The sequence below is a fragment of the Parambassis ranga genome, chromosome 22 (genome assembly GCF_900634625.1).
Source record: "Parambassis ranga chromosome 22, fParRan2.1, whole genome shotgun sequence".
Lineage (NCBI taxonomy): Eukaryota > Metazoa > Chordata > Actinopteri > Ambassidae > Parambassis > Parambassis ranga.
The window spans coordinates 12881122-12907851 of record NC_041042.1 but is presented as its reverse complement, the minus strand read 5'-3'; the positions used below and the strand labels follow the sequence as shown (position 1 = coordinate 12907851).

At 41.4% G+C, this 26730-nt stretch overlaps 1 protein-coding gene across 2 annotated transcripts in view; it reads right to left on the bottom strand.

The window, feature by feature from the left end:
- Positions 1 to 1666: 1666 nt before the first annotated feature.
- Positions 1667 to 26730, bottom strand: part of babam2 (BRISC and BRCA1 A complex member 2) — a 49014-nt gene continuing 23950 nt past the window's right edge. For both annotated transcript variants that reach the window (XM_028394669.1, XM_028394670.1), the window contains 6 exons: positions 16181 to 16290; positions 7036 to 7135; positions 3657 to 3727; positions 3482 to 3564; positions 3235 to 3388; positions 1667 to 2421 (listed from right to left, as the gene is read on the bottom strand). In XM_028394669.1, the coding sequence (XP_028250470.1) occupies positions 2358 to 2421; positions 3235 to 3388; positions 3482 to 3564; positions 3657 to 3727; positions 7036 to 7135; positions 16181 to 16290 (582 nt within the window). In that variant the 3' untranslated portion in view covers positions 1667 to 2357. The remainder of the gene's footprint in view (positions 2422 to 3234; positions 3389 to 3481; positions 3565 to 3656; positions 3728 to 7035; positions 7136 to 16180; positions 16291 to 26730) is intronic.

Sequence of the window (26730 nt, the reverse complement as noted above, 5' to 3'; positions counted from 1 at the left end):
AGTCCAGCACGGCCTGAATTTACAAACACATGTAAATATATATATAATTATATAAAAATATAAAACGGTCTCATCAATTTAATCATCCCCGACCAAAGATTCCAAGCTAATTATTCCAGCCTTTAATTATTCCATCCGACTGCCGTTGAGATCTCTTAAACACGGCTGGATTAGTGGATTTGGAGTATTAGCTCGGAGGGTTGGCAGACCTCTGCAATGTGATTCAGGGGGGGGGGGGGGGGGGGCTGAGAAAACACATCTTCAAAAGGTACCTTGAGTAGCACCTTCACAGGATCATTAACACAGGATAAATCCACGTTAAGTTGCTTAAAAGCGTGTAAAGGTGAGCCATGTTTAGGCGCAGACACTTTAGAGGCAGGAGGCTAACGAAATGTGACTTAAGCATCGCGACAGTGACACAGTTTAAACCACTTTGGAAGGAATTGTTTACAAGTTACTTAAAGGGCTTATGTCAACTTGGGTCAAGATCAGTGACTTCAGGAAAACTTCAGGAGTGAATGCTCCTTCTAAGATTGCCAGCATACTTATGCAATGTCATGGTCTGCATTCAATGGAAGGATTTAAGCTACAATTTTACAAGTAATTCAGTCCCTCTTTGTGATTTGACTAATGTTAAGCTTCAAATTTCACACACAAAATGAAAATCACATCACTGAAAATCAATGGATACCTTCTGAGAGCAGAGACAGGATATCTACAGCCTTCTGTCAAGTCAAACTATTCTCTGCTCTTGGTTGTTAAAGATGCTACCCATCATGCTGCTACCCCTCCTCTGAACTCCATCTCAAAACAGCCCCCCCAGCTCTCCAAAATGAGAGCAGCTCATCCGCCGCTTGACAGCGGAGATGTTTTGAAAGCAGGTCGGGAAAGGTTAGAGGAAGAAACATGGAGCGGGGCAGTGAAAAAGACAAAAAGAATCTTGCTTTTTAATTATTTTACTAAGACTCTTGATGCTATTAAATGCCCCAGATACATTCACCCTATAGTTCTCAATTAGACTTGACAGTTGCTGCATTACCAACAATAAATATAGCAAAGGGCTGAGCCTTAGGCTAGGAAGGACCCCTAACTATGACCCTCACATTTAATGATGAAAACAAGCAAGCGCACACTCTGCCTCACTCAAGCACACACATGCACATCCACGCATGGGCATGTGCATGAACACACACTCTTCCTGTCTGTGCTGTGGCTTTATATTACACAAGCATGCTAAGGGGCCTGTAAAAACAGAACCAAGGGTTTGGGGAATGCATTTCACTTACACATATTACAGATACTAGAGGTTTTTCTTGTGGTGGATGTGACATTTTTTTTGTTTAATATATTTTCTATCTTTCCATGGAAATGACTAAACTGATAAGCCATTGAAATAACATACAAGGAGGAAGAACGGTGGGTCACTCACTGAGAATCTAAGTTTGACTCTGAGGAGGAGCCATTACTTTGGGTATTTGTCCTGCTTTCAGTTGCCAAAGTCAGGCCATGGCCATGGCCATGACTAAAGGGCTGTGTGAACGTTTGTATGAAGCCCGAAAGGATTTCTTCACGGCATTCTTAACACATCACAGGATTAAAGGACAAAAAAAACATAAAGCCTTCAGACATGGCCGTCACCAATATGGAGACAGATCAAACAATGATGCACGATTAGGGGATAAACAATTTATATAGGATAGAAATAAATTTACAGTACTTACAGTACTGTCAACATGTCAGTAAAAGACTTCACAGTCTTTAGAGAAATAAAACACTATAACAGCACTTTGACAATTAAAAGGCAAGATGTGGATCATTTTAACATCAATAGTGGAGCCAAACTTGACAAAGGCAAACAACAGTAAACAAGTATCTTCTGCATTGTCCTAATAGCTTTTTGTGAGTGTCCATGTATGCAAATACTACATGTGTTCTCATACCTGGATGGAGTGTTGTGAGTCCAAACTGGCCTGAAGTCAGGTGTCATCGGCACAACACATCACAACAACAGTGTACTGTTAGGTTAAACCAGTGCAGTGCAGGCTGTCTCATCAAGATCCTGTCATAGTTCAGCGTTTCTTTCCAAAATAAAGGTCTTACATGGAAATAGCTGGCTTTTGGCTGTAGCAGCTAAACCTAAGCTAACCTAAAAACTGAAGATACTGAGTAAGAGGCAGCGTCACAGATTCTTTGCACTAGCTGTCATTCACTCACTGTGCTGTCACAGATCAGTGCATTTCTAACAAATGTAAGTCTGTGCATACAGGTACACGATGGTATGAACAAACACACACACTCACATACACACTCCCACTCCCACAGGCAACTCTCCCGGCGTGTTATTAAGCAAGAGAGTACTAGAGTTTCCCATTGGCAAAGGCTCCCTCTTGGAACTGAGGGATGAAGCTCTTGAAGTACGCCCTTGGTGAGTGAGAGAGAGAGAGAGAGAGAGAGAGAGAGAGTCAAATAAAGCATTATAATGTGACAATAATTGTGTTTCAACTGCTTCGAAGCATCTACAAATTCAGCCTCAAAGTACACATGAAAGGCAGAATGCGTTAACTTCCTGCAAATACAGTTCAACATAATGATACTGCACTCCACTGCAGAGGGACAAAGCTCATCAGGCACTGACACTGTCCACACTGAAGCTTGCTGAGAATATCATATCAACAGAGTGGAAGTGAGACATGTGATGCATATGTAAGCAGTGGCTGGTGTGTTCATATAAACATTAGACAGAAACAAGTTCAAGGATTAATAACTGCACTACTAGTACATTAATGTTGTTTGTGTTCCTGATAACAAACAGGAATTTTCAGGTAGGTGTTGAGCTGAATGCTCATTTTAAGGGAGGACAGAGAGAGCGAAGTTTGGGAATAAAAAAACGTTAAATGTATTTTCCAAGAAGAGTCTCAGAAAAAGGACAATGAGCCATTTGCACTGACCGCCCAATGGATGAGAATAACACTCACATAACCATGGTAACCATACAGAAAGGCAGCACCTCGAGATGCTTACACCCAAGCTAACTAAAAACAAATGACTATGAAGACACCAGTTGCCTAAATGAACACTGGAATTCTGAGCGTGTTTGGCCTGTCTGGGATGTTCAGCATGTTTTTTTTTTTCCTAAATCAGAATGACGCAGGGTCTGGGTTAAAAAAATAAATAAACATGGTAATGTTCTTATATACTAAATACATAATAATATTAAAAATGAGTTTTACTTACTTTGCCCTCTTAGCCATCTCATTGCCATCCCAGCGGGGGCTGTAGGGATATGACTTCTGCACTTGAGAATAGAGCTGACCACTGTTGGTGAAGTGGTACACAGACTGGAAAGTGAGGGTGGGCTGGTCCCTGGGGAAGTAGAGTGGGAGATCCACTACGAGGGAAAAAAAGATAAAATGAGGACTGTGTGATATCTGAATTCCAAGGAATCCAAACAATAACATATGTGTGTGTGTGTTTTCCCTACCATGCACGAGGAAGCAGAAGTCTTTCCACATGAGTAGAAGGGTGAGTTTTGTGAATCCCTCTGCATCATACTCCACCACCCCCCTTTATAATAAAGACAGATGGATTAATGACTGCGGAAGATCATGCTGTGATCACTTCAGTGGAGGAGATGTGAAACAAGATAGTTGACTCACATTCCAAAATGGCTAAGAAAAGCAGCGATATACTCTCTCCTCTTGTGATAGCCTTGGATGACATACTGCACCTAGTGAGGGTGAAGCAGAGCGGCTTAGATTTAAACAGGAAAATCCAGATCTGTTACTGGATGCAAACATTAAGTGTGTCCTAGTCAGATAATTACAGATATTTCAAATAGCACTGTGGACCTCCATGAAAAATATGAAGGATGTATTGTAGGGAGAAGTCTCCCTTTAAGGCTAAATAAATAATGGTAATGTAATTCAATTACAGTTATATAAAAAGACTCCAGAAGACTTAACATAACAGGCCAAACTATTAAAAACACATTGAAATCTTGACTGCGGCACACCCAGAACTGTACATATATGGGTAACAAAGGTCAATGCAGCAGCCATACTGTAGCTCCACCAAGCTGACTGCAGTGAAGTCTGAATACAGAAAACTGTCAGAGCATTTTTCTAGTCAGTGTCAGAAAATTTGACATAGTTTCTGGAACTTTTTTTTTCGCCCCTGGAATTAGACCTCGTGAGAAGAGCTACATAACATTCTGTGCACATACTGGCAGTACAGTACATGCCAGCAGAGAGGCTTTCAACCCAGCCACAATGTAAACAAAGACACAACCTGGAGACGGTGTTTCAATCTTTGCTTTCAGTTTAACACCAGCTCAGAGCACAAAAGTAGCACTGCATAGAACAGGTTAATTCAAATGTAGCAGAAGTCTTTAATTAACCACTTCATAGCCAAATAAGTTGGTGTTAACAGCACTAACACAAAGAGTTCTCTAAAGAGAACAGCAGTAGTGAAGCAGGGAGCAGTTCAGACTAAATTAATACTCTGGTATGCTTTCTGTTTTGTGAAAAAAAAAAAACCTTTTGACAGATTTCATAACATTTTATTTCATCAAATTCTTTACATGGCTGCCAATCACATAACTGTATACTACTGCTGCAGATCAACAATGTCAGAAGAATAAGACTAGCAAAAAAAAGCTGTAATGAACAAACAGAGAACATTTCAGTTTACTGACGTTTCTTATAAGAGCACATGTTTATGTACCCGACTAACTAGGTGTGGTGGAGAGCCTGAATATTAGTCATTAATATACAGTGCTTAAAAAATTTGAATACTTTGCACAGGCCCTCCTTTTGCGTGACAGACGTGTCTTTAGTGCATGTTGACAGGTGCATCTTTAAGAGGAGAAGCTCAGGGCTCGTTTGACTGTTGAGCATCCTGGGCAGGTGAGAAGGCCTGCAGTCAGCCAATCAGCCAGCCAGCCATGAAGGTGACTCGCTTCATTCACCTATATCACTGCACTGAGGGTTTGCTAGTGTAGCTATGATTGCTACATAATATAGCATTGTGGATACTTCAGCTGTGTCAGACTGTGTATCTCCTCAAAGCTGAAGAAAGACTGAACTCTCATTGTTTTATCTGATGCAGATCAAGTTATTTGTAGCTGCAGTCACATTTTTTTTCTAATGATGTCTTAATGTTAGCTGATATAATGGTTTGTGTCTGTGATGCCTAATAAAAGTTGATGATTGATTGTTTACAGTCAAAAGCTCGTAAACTGCACGGTTCATTTGAGGACATGATAAAGCTGGAGGTAATATTGCCTTACCGACTGCTACTGTATGTTTGTGATTACTCATCAAGCACGTATAAATGACGGTGTTTTGTTGAAGGAGAAAGTAGTCATCTCTGGAACACACAGCAGTGTGTATGACAGGTCTCATCACGGTAAGAACTCTTAAACACAGGCACACATTGTGACTCAGCCTCCTGTTCAATTATGTTTACATGAAACAGTGGAGGCGGCAATTTTGCTTTCTCAAAAGCTGCAAGGCCACAATGAGCTGTTTACGTAGTTACACTGTGTGTGTGTGTGTGTGTTTTAAGGGGAACTGCGGATCACTGAACTTACACACCCATACCGGCAGGAAAGGATTTCCTGCTCCCACTGTCACTCTCACATGCAGCCAACTCCTTCTATTGGCTGCCTGGAGGTCTGAGTGATGCAAGATAGGTAGGTGATCTTGCTCTGCAGGTATTCAAACCTGTCCGCACCCATGACTCTCTCGCCCGCGCAGCCATTTATTACGTTTGTGCATGTGTCTTTAGGGAGTATGATGCAATAACGCCGGAAGTGCTCGCTGCTGTGAGATTAAGAAATCTCTCCTTTGACAGTCACATTATGCATCACACCACCCACAGCTTGTAATAAAATGTGACTGATCTGATGTACGATTAAAAAATACATTAAAGAAAATGTATTACATGAGATTAAATGTATTGCTTTGGATTGTCCCAGTAGATCAATTTAACGTGCATTTTACACATCCGCATATTAGAAACATCATGACTCACTCTTGAGTTTGCCGTCTACTCTGCTTTTGGGAAATGCACTCACAAAGCTCTGTACTCTTTCATCATGTAGTAACTGTAAAGATTAATCAGTGTGATGATTCATGTGTTGTGCTTTGTAGTGCCACCGCCATTATTATGGTGGCAGACTTGAGCTGAGCACTTGTTTGTGGACACTAAAACAAGGACGCTTCAATTCACAATCATGTGAAAGTAAAAAACCGGCACTGTTAATGTAAACAATCAAAAACTCTGTTGTGTGGTAGGATAAATATAACACATCCATTTAGCAAAACACCGGTGACCCTGTATGCAGCATAGCGGTCATAAAACTAATGGCTAAAACACAAAATCCGGACACAAAGTGCAACATACTTTAAAAAAAGTGGTATAATAAAGACAGGCCAATATCTAAGGACTTGTCCTCCCTCATGTCCTTATTTTCAACCAGTATTTCTAAGCAGAGACTGTGGCCTCTTTCAGGGAAGCGGACGGAGCAGTGCTGACACTAGAGGAGACGGGAAAGACGGGAACGACCAGAGACACGGAGGTCAGTCAGGGACACAAGTGTTCCAGACGCTCTGAATATGGCTGGTCAGATTCCAGGTGAACAGGAAGACATGTGTGCATCCTGTGTACGCCTGTGTGTGAGGGTGCGGGGGATGGGCATTTGCCTTGAGAGAAATGGCATTACATCGTGTCCACACTGCATATCTCTCCTTGTCAACCTCCGGAGGCCAAGGAGCACTCAGACAGCCTATGGAGGTTGGCCAGTACACCCACGTCGGCAGATGCCAGACACACGTGCTATAACTATACACTCACACACACACATACATAATTTGACATCCCTCAGTGGATGCATGCCTAGCTGCACATAGGCTTACAAATAAGCAATAAATGATTCATATACCTGCCACACTCCCACATAAAAAGTATGTGATTTATAATATAATAATGCAAAATACATACAAAAAACATCCATACTATAAGACACACTTTTACCTTGTTGGTGAGTAGCTGGCACACTTGTGGGACATAATCAATTAGGCATCCTCCACTGGGAAATGCTGGGATGTGAAGTGCTGAAGAGCCTCCAAGAGCACTGATTGGATAAAAAAAGACGAGAGTTAGTGAGGAAAGTGTCATTATGTAGATTTTATACACTACAACATCCTTAAGTCAGACTGTTGCATGGTTCTGGACCAAATCATAACTTTAGCAACACATAAACAAATACAAATCACATTAACCTATGCTGCTTTGTACCTGACAGTGTAGAATTTGAATAAAAAAAATGGGTGAGTCATGCCTGTGGCTTCCTCCTGCTTCTTCGCCTTCACTTGTTCAATTATTATTTTTGACATCCTCCTGATTTAATCCAGCAGCACAGCTCCATTAGTGATTAGTGCATGCTTGTTTAATCAGGAAATCTGCTACTGCAGCTCTCCAGTGACTAACCCACTGGAGTGCTCATATTTTTTTTCCTGATCTGGGGCAAAAACAGAGGGAATACCCTGAGGATGGGTTAAAGGTCTTTAGAAACTGCGTATTGGCTTTTAATGCTCATTTTAAAGACATAAAGGGGGGATTTCTTCCACTGCTTGCTATTTGTATTTCATTCTTCATTATAGCAGTCACAGAGCCTTTAGAAATGCTGTGATGTCTTTCAAAATCAATGCTGATGTGTGTGGGGTTAAGCATGAATGATGCATGTATATTGTGTACATCATGCTACATTATGTCAAATGTCAAAGATCCCATATGCTAGGATGAAGGCCTTCGGGTTTCTTGCTCCTCAGTTGCCCGGAAAACCTGACGATGTAAAAAATGGTAGTAATATAAAAGGTGAAATACAGCAGTGAATCACCGACCACGATAATGATCCCACCAATTCCATCATATCATCTGTTCACAATGAAGAAATGGCCGCTCTTCCCACGAAGCATGATAATATTTTCCACATTCTCTCACTGTGACATACGCAAAAGTCCTGAGAATTTCACAAAGCATAAAACTCCAGTTCCACAGAAAGGCTGTGGGAGTAAGAAGGTGGAGCGCATACTGCAGTGCTCCACCTTAACAACTGGACTAAAACCCACAAATGATAAATTAATATGTGATATCAGAGGTCAGGAAAAGTTCAGCTGGACTCAGAGGAGCGTTAGGTGTTCTTATGATAGAAGACTCATAATGTCACAATAAGGAGGTTACCGATAGTCTGCGCCTGCTAAAAATGAGCTAAAGATGACAATCACATCCATCCACAGGGAATCAATATGTTAACAGCTTTTTGGTGCTAATGCTCAGCTGAATATTAATAGGGCCCTATTCAGAGAGAAGCCATGCATGTCATGAACCACTTTCATTGTCAAAATCCTTTTCTCAAGGACTCCAAAGCCACCATTTACAGTAGGCTTTGTGCACATAATTAGCATTAGCCTGTGCATTTTGCTGCGCACCAACAAATGGTCGATTGAAAATGGCTTACAGCAACAAGAAGAGAGGGCTTTGAAAATGAAAGTCTAAATGATGCCCATCTATCCTCCCACAGATCTAAGAATAGCTCCATATCATTCAGATGGAAATGCGGACAGAGACACAAAATAGATGTTGGTGCGTTCGTCATTCATTTCTGTCAATGGCAGGCATCTGAACAAATGTGATGCTTTTTAGATTTCAGTGCTTTTGCCCCTGGAACATTTGAAAGGAGGCTGAAAGGTCCAAAATGTCTGTATTTGATCAGGTCTGGGAGACTGGTCAACAGCTGGTCATGCACTGGGGTGAATTTAACTTATTAACATTAAGTCATGGAGTGCTAACAAAGCAACATACTTTAACAAAGGGTTTATTTGCATCCATCCAATCAGCCTTTCATTTCATTCAAAGCAGTCCTCAGTGCAATTTATTGGTTAAACTCTCCTGCTTATGTAGAAGATAAGTTGTTTTAAAGCTTGATTTTAACTCGGATCAGCTGAGGTGAACTGTTCACAGGCTGGGTGGTAGTACTCCCCATGACTAGTTGACTGACCTTTATGTGTAATACCACTGGAGATCCCCCAGTGGGCTGAAAAAATGTTGCCTGATGTGACAAGCTGTAGGTGACGGCTACAAACAAGTGTAAACCCTGTGAATCTGGGTTATGTTTACATCCAAACAGACAGTGTGTGCATGTTTGTTTCCCAAAATAATGGTAACAATAAATGAAATGTTCCTGATTGGTACTCTGTCTTTGTTAATGTGACCGTGTAATCAAGCTTTCAGCGTTAGCTTCTAAGTGCTTTAAACTGAGCTTCCTGTGGGTGGGCTCAGAATCTAGACATAATGGTGTTTTACTTTCCAAGAGGCACCCTGAAGAGTCCCCACTTCTGTCTCCACTGGTGACACCACTCTCAACACTACCCACACACACTAGAGTCATCATGCAGACATGCTGCCTAACACAAACCCTCTGAGCAATGCAATCTACTGTATGACATATTTACAGTAGACTGTGTACATGCATGCATGTAAACAGGCTCATGCTGTAAAGTGACGGGGTGCCTGTGACTTCATCAACCAGAGAGATTATCCTCTGTGACTCAGGTGGATGGTGACGAAGCTCCGTTTGTTTGTTTTTGTGTGTGTGTGAGAGAGAGAGAGGGTCTGTATATGGCAGTGCAGTGACAGCGTGAGAGCAGATAAAGGCTCAATTGGAAAGAGGGCAGCCATGATTCATTATCAAAGTGACAAATAAGGCCAAGAAGAACTGTTTGGAGATTCAAATACAGTTTCAAAGCAGCAACATTTCCATTTTGATTGCCTTCTTCCTTTTCCTAAAGCTTGGAGGGTCCTCAGAGGACCTTGTGAGTCTGCTTGTGGACCGTTTTGAATTGTAAAATAACATCCTATTTTTCCTCTAGGAGTGGGCAAAGAACCTTTGGATATTGGCAATAGGTGTCAATAACCTCTCTCCTATAAGGTGACCATCATATAACAGAGCTATATTGACTCAGATTCTCAGCATGTATCATCCATGTGGTCGCCTGGGGAAGAAGAAGCCAAGAAATAATCAAAATATTTGTATAATACTTGTGAAGCGCCAAAGATGGAAGGAATGTAGATCAGCTTGTAGGTAAACTATGATACTTTTGACTTTAAGGCCCATGATTATATGGTCCTACATAACAAATCCTTTTCTATACTATTCTTATTGTATGCATCCTTATCTCATTAGTTTGAAGTGGGCAGGGCTAAACAGGAAGTGTCATATGTCACATGCACCATTAGAATTTTGAATGATCTGGGTCAGCACCATAAATTAAGATGGACGACATGAGAACAATTTGATGTTGGATATTTGTCTGTGTAGAAATAGCTATGGCTCAAATGAAGGAGCATAGTTATTCTATGGGGAAATAGACAGTAGATATGTAGCTAACTGTCCATACAGTTTTATCTTGTGAGGTCACAACTATCTCATGACAGTTTGTGTCTTATCTTTTTTTAATTCAATATATTTGTTTAGATCATTTTTAATTTTTGGTGTCCCCAATAATAAAGTGGCCTCACAAAACTCACTTCACACAGACTTATAGAAAAACACATAATACAGAAGTCTTGAAGGAGCGAGGAGGAGGAAGAAGTGGCAGCGCGCTTCGAGCCGCTGAGAGCGCGAGAAGTGTCGGCACTGACATCTTAAGACTGTCAAGTGGGCTTGCTGGGTTAGTGGAGAATTTATTTTATCAGACTGACAATTTCTGACTGTGACAAGATGTTCACAAAACCTTAAAACATATCTGATTGAAATGCAAAGATTTTCAAAGGCTATGAAACACCTCTACAGACCCTGGAGAAGGGACACACACAAACTGTACACCCACACAGGCACATGCGCGCGCGCACACACACACATCAGCATGCAGGAAAGCATGTGTGCGTGCACACACACACATACACACAGGCACCTAAAGGCAAATGCAGATACACAAACATTAGTGCACTGCAGCCTAAAACTGTCTCTCTGTGTTGATTTTTCTGGGCTCCTAAATCTGGTTTGGGGGCAGAGACGGTGCCCACTCGATTCTTTTATGCAATGCAGCAGGTTTTCTGGGGGAAGGAGAGATGTATCCAACTCATCTCATGGGTGCAGTACAATCAGGTAAACGAGAAGTAGAAGTGCAAATGAAAAGGGAGTCTGGCTAGAAAATGGTTGGAAAAGACACAGAATGAAGGTAAGTCTTTGCAGACATGTGATTCTTGAAACTGAACTGTCAATCCTCATTACAGGCAAGATGCGATACTGAACATGTTTATTGCTGCAGATTACTGCACAAATCCTGTTAAATAGCATTGTAGTAATTTGACAATGTAGGTTTTCTGAGTTACATCACTCCAAAAAAAAAAAAAAACAGTGACATCATGAATAGAAGTGGAATTCCTTCAGCCTGTAACAGCTCAGGTGGTAGTCATTCAGGTTGGTGCTATTTCTGTTTAGGGATCTCCAACAGGGACGACTCACCAGCGGGACTAAGTCACCAGCAGCAGTTGCAGGATGCCACCACTAGTTATGTGATGGTCACCAAACAACAAAGGTAGACAGTGCAAAGGTAACATAGCCCACAGAGCCATAATATTATCATTTACAGTCAGCATCTAACTGAACAAACAACTCGGTGAAATGATAAAAAAATGAAGTAAGAGCAATGCTGCCTGAAGCCACAGAAATCGCAATCTATGTCATCTCTGCACAAAGTGTTTGATGCCGAGCAGCTTACTGGTGCACAAAAAATCCACAAGGACAGATATGTTTGATCTGCATCTTCTGAAAATTTCTGCTCAATCCGACAGATCTTAATTGGTGTATATATACTGTATATGCAAGCCAAGACTCCCTTGATCCTGTGACCGTACTACAGCGCTTAAATCCAACTTTTTTTTTCTTTTTTAGGCCTAACACTACCACAAACCTTCACTACAACACAAGTTATTAAAGATGTGATTTGGCTCGACAAAAAAGTCGACACAAAAACGCCTCCAAATCTCAATTTTTTTTAAACTCTCCAAATGTCAACATCTATTTAACACTTAACAGTTAGTTTAAATAAATAGGGAGGGAAAAAGCATCACAGCTACACAGCGTAACACCATGCCTTTCACAGTATATTTTCTTCTAGGTGTCCTGTTAAACGTTATATAACAAATGAACACTGAATCTTAAGCAGGTAACTGTCAAGCCCACAGAATAAGAGCGTTTCGACTTCTTGTAATCAATAATTTCTACAGAAAAAGAAGCAAATCAGAGAAAAGAGGCAATGCAACCGACTATGTACGCTGTACATTATTGGTAAAAATGTGGGTGTCTGTTGGGGTATTTCAATGTATTTTTCCCGCTTTGCCGATCTGTAAGGCAGAACACATTACCGCGATGGTCTGTTTGATGATAGAGAAGGAAGAAGCAACAGAGAGAGCAAGAAAGGGAGAGGAAGAGGGAATAGAAATAGAGGTATAACACTGTAGCTCACGGGGCTTACGAGTCTGCAGATCTCTTAGATCCAAGCTCCTGCTGAAGGAGAGTAAAAGTGAGATATCAAACAACTCAGGAGTGATGGGAGAGAAGAGTAGAGAGGTGGAGAAAAGAGAAAATGAGAGAGAGGGAAAAGCTCTCCTTTCCCCTGTGTTGTGTATGCGTTGTGATTTTTTTATTTTTTTTTCCTCTCCTTGCTGCGTTTCAGTCGAGCAAGGGACGACCTTGCTGGGTAGAGCACAGCGCTTCTCTCTCTTTTAAGTCCCACTCACTCTCTCAGTTCCCTTTGAGGATCAGCCAGAGGGATCAGCAGAAGAGAGAGAGTGATAGAAAAGCAGAGAAAGATGGAGAGAAAAGAGACAAGCAGCAGACATGTGCAAAACAGGAGGGTGGTGGTGGTAGCGGTGGTGGGGGGGGTGCAATGTATGACCTGGGACACGAGTTAAAAACTCAAAAAAAAAAGTGAATTAAGATGGACGGGAAGACAATGAAGTGCACCAGGGAGCGAAATAGACAACAAATGATTAAATGCAGATAAATATAACTGGGAACAAGGACACTCAAGAGATTGACTCATATCCAGTCTAGTGAACGTGGTAACATGACGGTTATCTGTAAATAAACATTTAGAGAAATGGATGGAGGAAGATTGTGGTTTGTCCATGTTTAACTGCAAAATGGTTCCACATAACAGCAACCAGGAACACATGAGTGATCAGGGAACACTGTTCTGACTAATCTCTACTATGAAACATTTTTTCGGATATTTATAAATAAAAAAAATCTATCAAATCAAATAAAAATGTCAGAAATTTACTTCTTGAACAATATTTTACAGTAAGAAGGAAAGGGTTAAATGTAAAAGCAACCTTTGCAATACGGAAGAGAGTGAAGGAATAATGTAGGATAATGTAGGATATAAAATAAAAGATAAAATGTCAGATATAAAGAAGTTTGGAACATTTTGACACTGAATAGATGTAGCTGATATGACACCTTGTACCAACACTGAAATCTACCCGTGCCAAAGCCCAGCTGAGCCAGTTAATGAAGTTGTCAGCTGCTAACATTCACGGTTTGACAAAATTAGGTCTGATTTAAGCAATTTGAAAATCTGTGTTGACATGAATTTATATGATATTGTGAACATTTGTGGTCACTTAAAATGCAGAAACTCTTGAATGTTGCAGCCTATCAAATGCTTGAAAACGCTGAACTGTCCAGGCACACTGCAACCAATGAGCTTTCCTCTTCACTGGAGCCAATGCAGAGATAATGGGCAGCTACACAAGACCAAAAAACTAACAAGGGTCAGCAAGGACAAGGAGGGAATCTAACAGGGTAACAGATCTGCATAAACACGCAGACAGCGAAAAGGCAGGCTCACACACATCTGCATGCTAAATTAAGTAGCATCCACGATGAATATAACACAAATGCACTCATGCACACATGCGCACACACATGCAGTCGGTTGTCTTCAAACAACGGTGAAGAAGACATACATTTTTTGCCCCTGGGTCATGAATTAACACACTCCCACACAGCTGACAAAAAAGGTGCACAAAAACATGCAGCAGTGGATATTCATGGATGGCCTTGATATGCATATGTGCAAATATCTCAAGACAAAGAGGCAACATTAAGCAGGAAAAGAAGGGTGATAAATGAGAGCTTGGCTTAATGTGGCACTGCATTTTCAAATGTTTCTTAGAGGGTTTACACGAGGAGGGTTTGTTTCATAGCCTCTCCTACTTAATCTACCCCCCCCCCCCCCCTTCCACTTCCCGTTGCTCCGCAGGCAACCACCCCTCTCCATCCCCTGCACCATAGCTCCCCACTCTACTGCCTTCAGCCTCCTTCTGTCTGTTCTCCTCATACAACTGGCAGAGGAGGAAAAGCCTCCAACACCACTGCAACAGCTTCAGTCTGGTCTGGAGCGTCAGTAAGGTCAGTATTTTTCACACGCACATTATAAAATGGGCACAAATATATGCAATGAACACACAGATCTACACCCTTTAGTGTTCTGTAATTTTAACACCTCAACAGTGCTCATGATGAAAGCCTCTTCAGTATATAAAGTTGGTATTTTTGCATTCACTTCTGAGTGAAACAGTTAAAACAGAATATTAGTTTGTAGTGCGTTTTATTGCACGTGCAGAACATGGAGTAAATGAGGATCATGCAGGACAGGTAGCAGGTAGGTGACCTTTGTACGATGTGGTAGGGTATTTGGTTGCAGCCGCTGCTTGGGGATAAGGTCCTGTTAGTGTCAACATATTGGAGAGAAGTGTCTGTGTGTGTGTTGCTTTAGTGACAGTACACCGCAAATGGAGAAGAAATGTGAACAAATGTAATGAAAAAGACAATTATGGGAAAGATTCAAAGTGCAAAACAGCTCAAGAGAAAGACAAAACAGAGGAGCCACAAAGGCAGATGAGGGTAAAAAGCAGCATGTTGAGACAGGATGAGAGAAAAAGAAATAGAGGGAGAGAGAGAGAGAGAGAGAGAGAGAGAGAAAGAGTGGTGGAGGTGGGGGGAGAGCAGAGGTCTCTTAACCTGGAGCGACGGGGCGTGTGCTTGTAAATAAACATCAGCCTGAGATTATTCTGAGCACGGAAGTCCAGTCTGTCGGGCCCTTAGGTCAGAGTGGGCCCATACCTGGCTCTCTCTCTCTCTCTCTCTCTCTCTGCAAATACATGCACACATGCACACACACATTCATCTACATCCACACCTACAAAGAAATTGTGTTGATAGCAAAGACTATTCAAATACTGGTGCATACACACAAATGCATGAAAACAGACACACACTTTTGGGATATAAAAATCCACAGACACGCATCTGAACACACACACACACACAAACACACAAAAATATAAACTGACAAATGTGCACAGAAAGCAAAGAATGATTTAAACAAAGAGTGTGCAGTACCCACATAGTGCCCACAGACTCTCAAAAAACATTCCACACAAGTCTGCACACACACACACACACACACACACACACACACACACACACACACACACACACACACACACACACACACACTGCATTAACACCCCAGATGTCTGCAGACATCCAGTCATCCCTAGCTCAGACGCTGTGTGTCATCCATCTCATTTTTTTTGTTCTTGCTTTATTGTTTTTTCAAGAAACCGACTGATGAGTCCAGACACTGGGATGTAGGATTATTCACTGTGACATAATATGATGCTGGATTCACAGCAGACTCATGCTAATCCAGCGACTATATCCTGCATCCTTAAAAATTTAAAAACAGAGCAGAGATGACCCATATCACCTCTGGCTGACCCTTCATTTTGATTTTCAAGGTAGCTTGTCTTTATAAGACAGTTGTCTCAAAGATTTGGAGACTTTTGTAATAAAGTTTCTACCCTAAGAGAAATGTCTGATCTATGAAGAATTCCTGATGACTATCAAACTGCCGAACGGCCAGACATGTTGTGATGTTGCGTGATGTTAAAGGCAAACCAACTTTTGTACCACTAGTATAAAACAAAATATCTCAAAGGCTGAAGACGTCTATGAAGCTGCATTTTTATGCACCCATTCATTTACTGGCTCCTTGAGGCCCCCTCTATTACCACTGATTTGACTGATGAGTGTACTTACTGTTCAATGCTGGGGGAAAGGTACAGTTTAGGGAAGACTTGGGTGGCCTCAGCATCTTCAAAGCTCACGGAGAGAAGAGCCACATCCTCTCCAGGGTCCAGCGCTGTGTCCTTCGAATGAAAAAGCCAGGTTGTTAATGTTATTCAATGAACAGACTCTCCATGAGTTCTTAAAATACTATTTCTACACAGAGTTCCAAGGTGTATAAAGGAGCAAATCAATCACCACCCTGCAAATCAAAATCAATCTCTTTGTGGATTTCTTATATTGTGTGTCTTTTGGCAAATCATTTCTAGCTTTTGCTGTAAAAAAAAAATCAGATTTGACAGATGAAACAAGACAGAATCAAAAGAAAACATCCCAACAGCTATCAAACAATTGTATGTGTGCACAACAAGTGTTTCAAGTCTCAAAATGTTGAAGAAGATAGAACGGCGAGGAGGAAAGGCACCAGAAGAAACATCTGTTTTGTTTCATGCCACATTAGCTTCAACAGCTGCACCATGAGGCTGAGCTGATGACTGGGAGCACCAATCAAATCATGTGTGAGATGGATGCAGAGGCCACCCGGAGCTGCTTTACTACAAACCTCATCTGTCTCTCTTAGGTTCTAAAATTCTCATTCTGTGATGTTTTTCCTGGAGCATGGCTACTTCCCAGGCACTGCCATTAGTGTAATTATACATCAAGTACCATTCTCTCTCTGCTGACAGAGGCTCGCCAGCGTTAATCAAATGTCTTACAGATGGTTTGAACTCATCCATTTGTTATAATCGCTGCCCGCCATGGTGAGAGGAAATCTAACCACCACACATGATAGACAGAGGCACAGCGCAACCAGTTTGCAGCAAAACAGCCTCCAAAGTGATCATGCTGATTAACTAATTACACATGGTTTGGTCTGCAGATAATAAAAGCAAACTGACCACTGGGGTTTGAGACAAGTAGGTCTGAGTGGGCGGGAAAAAAATCCTTCACTGAGCATTTTCTCTGCAAGTGGAGTAGAATTAATTTTTCTGCATGTAATCTAATGATTTTGACTATTTTGTTTAATTAAAGAAAAAAACTATTTAATGAATCAAAAATAATATAATCAGTAAAAATTAGTCTCTGCCCCAAGTGTATAAAAAAATGTCAGGGACACAGGAAGCACGGAATGCAAATGAAAGGCTTGCGAATTAGCAGTTGTTGAATCCACGGAACATCTATATTGTAACACATGCAGATATTTGTCACAACAATGGCCGCAGCTCTGCTGATGGTCACGCATTCTGCCTTGTCGCAGCAGATACATTAGTGGGTAAGGAAATAAGAAGAAGATGGGAGGCAGAGAAAGACGACAGGGTGTGTGGCATCCAAAAGTGTTGCCTGATGGAATCAGCTCACATCAATATAGTGTGCATCAGTAAACAAGGACTGCTCTCTGTCTCACGGCAGCGCTCGCGGCTTCTGCTGCTGACAATATGGGACAGATAGGAACAGGCATGGAGATGTGGGGCCGGGGTGGGCATGGGGTTTGGGAAAAGATTGTTTTGCTCCAGTTTGTAGCTGTCACGTCCCGTTCTCATCTTTAAAGGTGATTTAATGGATGCTTCCTTTAGACTCGGAGAGAGTAAACAGATGGATGAGAACCAACAGGAAGGTGAGAGGGCCAGAAGAGGAACATGGCGCAGCTCTGCTAAGATAGGCTGCAGTGGACCATCCCTGAATTTGGTCAGACCAAGGGCACTGTTGAAGGGAGAGCCTTTTTGTGGAATGATTCAGACTCCTCTTGTCCTAAAAGACAGCGAAGAGCTGTCACAAGTCATACTGCATCAGAGAAACAAACAAAAACTAAAGGCAGACCCAGACCCTTTAACTTTTAGCTATTGCCATTCTAAATTAATGTGCTGTGCAAGAGAGCTGAAATGCCCAGATAAAAATAGTTGTTTTGTTTTTAAGTACAAGTGCACATCAAACTTTTACATGATAACCTTACAACCTTCCTTTTGGAAACAAACAGCATACATGCACTGCCACTTTTTAAATCAAAGTTTGATAAGTAAGCATTATTTAAATAAGTCCCTTTGTTTCCCAGCATGCTAGCAGCTCTGTACTCTAAAGCCAACTGGTGTTTTGACACAAATGCTAATGTGAGTAGCTTGAAAATGCTGCCATGCATCCAGTTCTTATCATTCATACAAAGGCACAGTCAGCTTGTTCTTATGCATGTGCTTTAAGGGCTGTTTGTAAAAATACAAACATGCAACCTAAACTACATTATTGATAATAAAATGATCAAATGCTTCAACTCGAGTATGACCATTGGTGCTCTCCAACTTGTTGCTCAATCTAATGATTAGTACGGCAGCCTTGTAATGACTTTGGAGAATAAAACAAAGATGTTTGTCTGTTAACGTCAAACACTGCTTATGCAATTTTCTGGAAGAAAAAAAGTTCCATTTGTGTGGGATGTTTAAAGTAAATTAAAGTGTAGCAGGGCAATATAAATGATTTACTTGACAGCTGGTTTTGGTTATGTAACACACAGAGTGCTGAATGATCTTCCTTGCAGTGTAGTGGTAGTTTAGAGGCTTTTGAAAACCCTGATGCTTTTCGCAAATCTATACAGGAAGCTTGTGAAAAGATATCCCAACGAGAACAAAAGTTGACCTTTTAACATGTTTGCCTTGAAACCATTACTTAAATTGAAACAGAAGAGCATTTTCCTCCTTAATGAAATAAAAAACCTCCAAATGAGAACATTAATGTTTCCCCCTTTAAACCAAATACACTTCAGGGCAACTGCTGCTTGCTTATGTAAAGACTTCGTCGAGAAGGAACATTAAAAAAAGCCTGTGCTCCGCAAGCCACAGGCGGGACCTTAATGAAGAGACTTCTTCATCAGTAAGTAATGAGCACTGAAATGGCCTCGGTCAGAAGACTGCAAGACAAGGAGGAAGTCGTGCAGCGGCAGTGGTTGGACGTTGAGGGAGTATTTACTGCCCCCAGAGAATGTGACTCAAGCGCTCAAGGACTGGTTTTAAGAAAGCGGGTTAAGAGAACGTACGTGTGTGGACATCAAGGTTAGAGGGTGCCTCCTAGTCAAACCTTTTCACGTGGCCACCACCCCATGTCTGCCATAGTCTTTACTCTTTCAGACACACACTCGCATACACATACATATGGGAAGACACTTCCTTGTGTCCGTCCTTGTGTTTCCTGATGCCCCGGCCTCTGGCATCTCCTCTATGTCGCATGTGACAGGTTGGAAATGTGACAGCTGTCCTTATGCCAGACCAAGTCTGGCCAAAGTCATAACATACACAAACACACTCATCCGCGAATGCTGCACAGGGGCTCCACTGCAGGGCTCATACGGAGGAGGTAAGGGCACTTTGTCCGCCTTCTTCGCCCAACTTTAAATGTCATGCCCAACATAATGGGGCGGCTTGACTGACAGCAGGGTTGTTGTGTGAGGACGTGTCCAGCTTCTAGGCGAGCGCCATTGAGTGTCCCTGAACATATGCTGGACACAGTGTTCCATCCCTGCTTAGTAACTGGGAAGCCATAGGGAAAACCGGAAAACTCTAAAAAGTAGTAGTGGGTCGATCCAGGTGGGTGATTTAGAGTACTCCTTGATATAGGGTGGCATAACAATAAAACAAAACCTAGCCGTTAGGAAACCTATTGCTGAGCCACAGTTTGTCCAACAGATTTAGTTGTATTTCAAGTGCAGTTACGATTCATATAATACTTTCAATTGTAAAAGAAGTGAAAAAAAGTGTTCTCCTGTTTAAGAGACTTTTGGCAAATAACAAATAAAAGCCAATGTCAACCTGCAACAACTGTTGAACCACAAAGCTGCACAAAACGTGTTAAATGTCGAGAGCCACGGACAAAGAAGACAAAAAGCATTGACCAGCCTGAGAGTACTTTGTGTCCTTCAGCAGAGCAGAGTGAATGAATGTCTGACATGTGTGTGTGTCAGCCTTTTCATAGGTTTGACAGAGACTTACGCCATCACACCCCGAGGGACAGAAGCTAAGGGTCAAGGTGGTAGCTGCCAAAATGTCCCATTGCATGACATGAAATGTTCTGATTGAGAAAGATAGTTGAGGATATTGTTCCTAATGATGTGGCGGTGCTACTGCTGCTTGTGAGGAGGGGATGAGCAGAGCTGCGGTGTAATCCGGGGGGCAAGGGGTCCCATCTTAGCCCCACCTCAAAATATGAGCATGGAAGAGCAAGCACAAGCGCCACTGTGGCATGTCCTTGTCTGAAATATCTGTCCTCCCCCCAGTGTCGTTCTCAAAGCCTCCTTTCTACCCTGCTCATACAGGGTAGATGATTAACCAGGCAACTTTGTGTCACCACATACTTGTACCCCGTGCCAGGGCTTAATTTTGACATGAGAACAATAGACCAGAGATTACAGAGCACACATGCTCCACCTGGGACCATGTTGGTAAAGCAGCACCCAAACACACCTAAACACTGCCCTGTTGCTACAGTCACAAAAAGCTTTGAGCAGGGGTGTGTTTTCAAACTGCAGAATATAAACACGATTGTGTGTACACATGTCTAAATACATGTCTATTAGTATGATGGGTGCGGCCACAAATGATACTCTAGTCAGTATCAGCCAGACTGTTCAAAGACAGCAGGCATGCTTAATGAAACATTAAAGAAGAAGAAAAGTTATGTATGTTGAGACTTTTTCATATTATATATTTTTACTGTGCAAGGGTATGGTAATTAAAGTAGCAGGGGGTGAATTCTACAGTTCTTGTTGAAAGCATGAGCAGCTGAACTGTTTGAGTGATTATGCACAAAGTTTGAAGTCATTAACTCTTATGTTACTTTTGTTTTTTGGTAATTAAATATTGTTCACTTGATTTGGCACCCTGAGCCCACTACCTGAAGATGTAGGAGGATCACAGTGGTTGCCACTTTGACAGTAATGATGATGTGGCGTCTCAATGAGCCATTTAGATCCCATAAGAAAAATTTACAAAGCTGTGAAAACAGAAAAGCGGCCACAAGTGCAACGTTTAAACTTGGCATCCACTGCTTGGAAATGAGATTGAATAAGAAACTGACTCATAATCATATGACACCCAGCGTAGCATGGATGCAACACAGTTAATATATGATATTGTGAACAACAGTCGCCCGGGAGGTCAATACAATTTACATGAGTCAACAAGCACTGAAACAATATACAGATATGTTAAATTCTTCCCTGTAAACTGGCCTTAAACCCTATTTACATGTGCAGTATTCTTCATTCTTAGGCTCAAGGCCACCAGCCAAAATCTTTATGTTTCTGTGACAATAACTGGCGTATGACCAACTGATGTGCTACAAAGACACAGAAACACGAGTCATATGTGTGACTGTGGCCAAGTGTCACTGATAGTGTGTCACTGATAACATGTCACTGCAATGATCTTGCCTGTGCCGTACAGTCCGCAAATCCTAAGTGTGTGTGTGTGTGTGTGTGTGTGTGTGTGTGTGTGTGATGTTAGAGCTGGAAGCCACAAGGGTGACTCAAGTGCGTGACTTTGCATGTAGATAACAGCACGTCTGCGTGTTTCATGAAAAATAAATGAATGCATGTAGTATGTTCATACTGATGACACAATACTGGGCGACTTGTAAGTCAACTGCCTTCTGACCTAATGATGACAATATTATATCCAATGATCTTAAATAGGATTTCATGGTTATGACACTGCAGAATCATTTTCACCTTGTCTCATTCAACTTTTGAGCTGAAAAGAGGATTTAGTTCTAGCAGAAAAACATTTCACACACTTCTCTGGATACTGTGGCATTTTCTGGGACTGATAATTGTAATTGCATTAATATTGCTTCACTGACAGAGTTGCAGGGTGTTTTTGACCCATTGCATTGTTAATAGGCCCATTCCAGCCATTTGAACCACAGCAGCCCCCTACCCCTATTTAGGACCTAAATAGGAACTTAGACCTAAATAACCATGAAATCATAAATCTTCATAACCCCCCCCCCCCCACATCAGATTCAAATTGTCTTCACACATTTTGGAGAACAGGTGCATATCAAAACTGAGTCCTTCAACCAGAGAAGTAAAGGTTGTCTTGGACAGCTTTTCATGTATTTTCTAAAGATGGGTATTTATTGGGTGGCACTTGAAGCCCCTTAAACCACAGCTGTCAATGCTTACACAATTACAAATGACATGGACATTTCTTAACTTTTTCAAGGTGTAGTTGATCAGAGTTGCAGCAACATCAGCTTGATACAGACTGCTGACAAGGACATACACACTGCTATCTACTGCTTAAGGTAACACACACCTGTAGTTTACAATTCCACATGGGAGCTGTAAGAGACAAAAATATCCCACTTATTCTCTTTGTAGTTTCCTCAGAAGACCAATACAACTCATATGTAATATGGACACTATATTAACCAGTTTTCCAACAAGGAAGCATGATGTTAAAAATAATTAATTAACTAAATATTTTATGTCTGAGAGGTTGTGGCACTTTTACTCGTGCTTGAAATAAGTAATAGGGGGAAAGTTGACCTAGGCAGAGATCCACTCATTTATTGTGCAGCTGAAATTATTGGTAAGCCAGGAGTAAACAAATGAGCAGAGAAAAACAACATATAGAGATACAATTTCACCCTGAAGCGATCATAGGCGCAGAGAAGGACAAGGATTTGAGACTTAAATGAAAGCTGACTGACACAAGAAACAGAAGAAAAGGATAAGGAAGAACAACATCTGGAGGTGTTACAGAAAAATAACATATAGATAGTGTACAACTTAATAGCGAGCGAGGGCGGAAAGTAGGCCAGATGGAAGTAATTCCATGGAGGCGTGGAGAAGTGTGGGGGGGGCGGAGGAGGAAGAGGAGGAGGAGGAGGGTGGGGGGTAGTCTCTTGAGACTGTAATGCTGAAAACCTCTGATGCTCAGCTGGGGGTAAAAACAGGTGGGTGGGAATCTTCGTTCGGAGACGCAGTGTGGGTGGTTATAGGATGGGTGTCGGTGGATTATAGATACGCTAAGGGAGACAGGAGGGGGCCATGACCTTTGGTATCGAGGAGTCATATTGGGGTCACTGGAGCAATGGGAAGTGGATTTGAGCTCTATGCTCGCTAACCACCCCACCTTAGGCTGTGATTTTTCTCCACAAAGGATTCTGTGGTGCTCGTCCTTAAATAACATTTTGCCAGTTACTTCCACAAAGGAGGTAACGGAAGCTTCCATTTGTACACGTCTTCTGAAAGATGAGTGCTTTATCTATTTATATGTACTAGCGGGATGTAAAGACCATCAATAGATGAAAGGGAGGGGGTGTCCTTCTTTCCAAAAGGCAAAAAAGGAACCATTTCACAATTCTTAAATACAAAAATAAATAAAAAACCCAGTGATAATCTGAATTTAAGAGCAAGAGAAAGCTACACACTGTATATGTTCAGCATAAAAACAGATAAAACAAATGGCCTCAAGTGTCATTACTATTGAGATGAGATGTACTGAGAAAATATGCTCCCTGATTGCATATCTGCAATGACATCATGAGGCAAGAGATGACTCAGATACAGTGAGGAATTTGTTGTTTATCATGTCCAAACTATTATCAATTCATCAGCGTCAGAGGCATTCTGTGGCATTAGTCACTGCATATGGTCCCACACCTAGCTATGATATGACACGGAAAGACTTGAGAGGCCAAATGTGTGTCATCATCAGTGTGATGAGAGTGTGCCATGGTGTTTCTGATGAATTCTCACTTCTGTGCTACATTAAAAATGAATATAGAGAGCAGAAAAAAACAAAAACATTTAGGGGAAATGATTGGAGCTGCTATAAAGGGAAGAAAAAAAGGAAGAAAAGGTCAAGGAGCTCACATTTTCTGTTGCTAAGCACCTCATCATGCGCTGAGGCTCTGGTGCCACCAGTCATGTGTCACAATAAGGCATGATGGAGAATGCCTGACTCTTCTACCTCGGGGCACGACCCACACACAGCACAACCCTGCCTGTCAATGCAGCACAAGGGTTGAAACTGCGAGTGACGGGTCACTGGAGAGAATGCAGCGGAGCTGAGGATGTGTTAAAGCAACTGCCACCTACATGCAAAGGGATAACCAGACTTTATGACTGTGTCACATGTACACTTGTAGCTTCACATGTTGGAAATATCAAAAAATTTGGAGGCTCGGCACAAACAGATGTCTGCTGACGCTTAAATTGGGTGGAGTGATGCTGAAATGACCAGACACTGACCTACACATCAATATCCAATAGCCCTTTGTCATAGTGGACCCTTTGACCTCTAACAGCAGGAAAAAGCAAAAATGTGAAAAAAATGTATACAGGTGATTTCACTTTGGGTTTAAATATGTCAGGAAAGACTAAACTGTGCTTCTTTTGTTCATGAATGCAAACATGTTTTCATCCGTGTATTGTTCTCGACCTCTTCTCAGCTATGCCAGCACATTGCTGTAATTATTGGTGAGAAACTGTGTGTTTGTATGCATGCGTGCAAACAAAAGACACAATCATGAAAATTACCAGCAGTTAAAAACCACCAAAGGGCAACCTTAAAAAGGCATGCACACTACCAAGACACTGCCAACGGCAAGTCAAAAAAAAAAAGTCTTATTTTGGATTTGTTTTTTATTTTACAGAACAGTATCATTAGCCTGCCACCTGAGTATAACACACTGTAAATGCATTATTTCAGGTCCTGCCTGATTTGCCGGTCAAAGCTGCCCTGCCCTGCAGCAAAACAGTAGAATGAAGGAGATGTATATTATGCACAGGCTTCACATGCCCACACAGTTATTACACTTCTTGTTAAATGGCTGTAGTTGTGCAGGGCTGTAAATGTTTCTACAAATTAAAATAAACAAAATTAATGACTTGTTTGATGTTTTTTTTTCCTTAGCTGCTTTTCTGAAACTAAAAACAAGTTTATCCAGAGTGTGGAGTGTTAACAGTGCAACAGTAATCGTTATGTCATAAGTTCAAATATTTACATTGGGCTCTCTGGGTGTTTCAGGGTGTGGGCATCACTAACCACAAATTGATATTTACAAGAACAAGGATCAGCGACTTTCTGGTTTCCATGGGCTTTCTATTTTTAGGATTTAAGGTGGAGGTTACAGTATATACAGCTGTCTACATGCACAGTCATATCTATTCCAGGTGATATGATGCAATCATTCTGTGCAGTAATTTGAAATGATCTCACAATTCTTATGAACTTAGTGCAAAAAAAAAGGCTTTAAAGATGATGAATTAACACACAGTGGTTCACCACCTGCCATAACAAGATGTTAACACACGACTGAGGCTTAAACAGCTCCTTATTTAGAGATTTTTATCTGACATTTCATAAGGAAAAACTTTTTTAACCTCACAAGCAAAGAGTGGGAACTTCCAGAAAGCTACAATCTCCTCTAAGAATGTTTTCTTAGGCCCAGTTCTAATGTCCACAACAACTGCCGAATTCTCTCTCTCTTATTTTCACCACCTATGCTGAAGCCAAATATCTAAACTGTTTATAAAATGGGACATTATAAAATCACATGACCTGGGCCTAATACATGAGGGTCATGTAAATAATTGTTGTTTTTAATTGCTTACACTATGAAACAGGTGTGTACCTGACACTGGTTCTAAGAATGATTCATGTGTTTAATCATTTATTAAAACATATCGTAATTAATAAATCTATTTAATTAAGTAAAATGATGTCACATTGTTCACTGAAAAGGAGATGTTTGGAAAAGAGAAAATCACCCATTTAATTTGATCTAATAGCTGCAGTTCTGAAGGTCTAAGATCATCCTTGCATATGATAAATGCAGTTTAACTACTGCCTTTGTGTGGGGAAACCTAGTCCAAGCCCTGTTAATGTCACAGGGACATGAATGCTTTTACAGCCAGGTTTGGCTTTTGTAGAGGAGGCAGCACACTTGCAGCTGTACAGTACATGTATCAGATGCTTTCATGACAACAGGTGCTTTTTCAGAGATGCTTTAAGAGATCACTCGCATGCACCAATGATTAAAAACATTGTTCTGTCCATGTCTGTGATAGGTAGCCCTCCACATTATTTGCTTACACGCAAGAACACAGGTGTCCTTTGATTTCAGTACTTTGGAAACCGTGTGTCTGTGCTGTTTTGTGACGGCCCGAAACACGAGAGAGATGAAAGCATGTTGTTATTAACAAGAGCAGCTTCATTCAGACTCTCTTTAACTTTCTCATTGTGTGACATTTTCCTACGAAAGGCTGGAAGCTGTGGAGTGCCAGATGTTAAACCACCTGGCAGAGATCACAGCAGGGTGCTGAAATTAATAAAGCTTCTGAACAAGACAGAAATTCTGGTCCTCCAACAATGTGAGTCCATTGTGACAAAAAATAACCGCTGGATTTATATCAGCAGACAGACAGAAGGGTCATTTAATACTAGTGTGGCAATACACCATAGAGAGGTAATTAGTAATAATAATCATCTCGCGGTCGTTCCACAGATGTGTTTATTAGCTTAAAGTCAGAG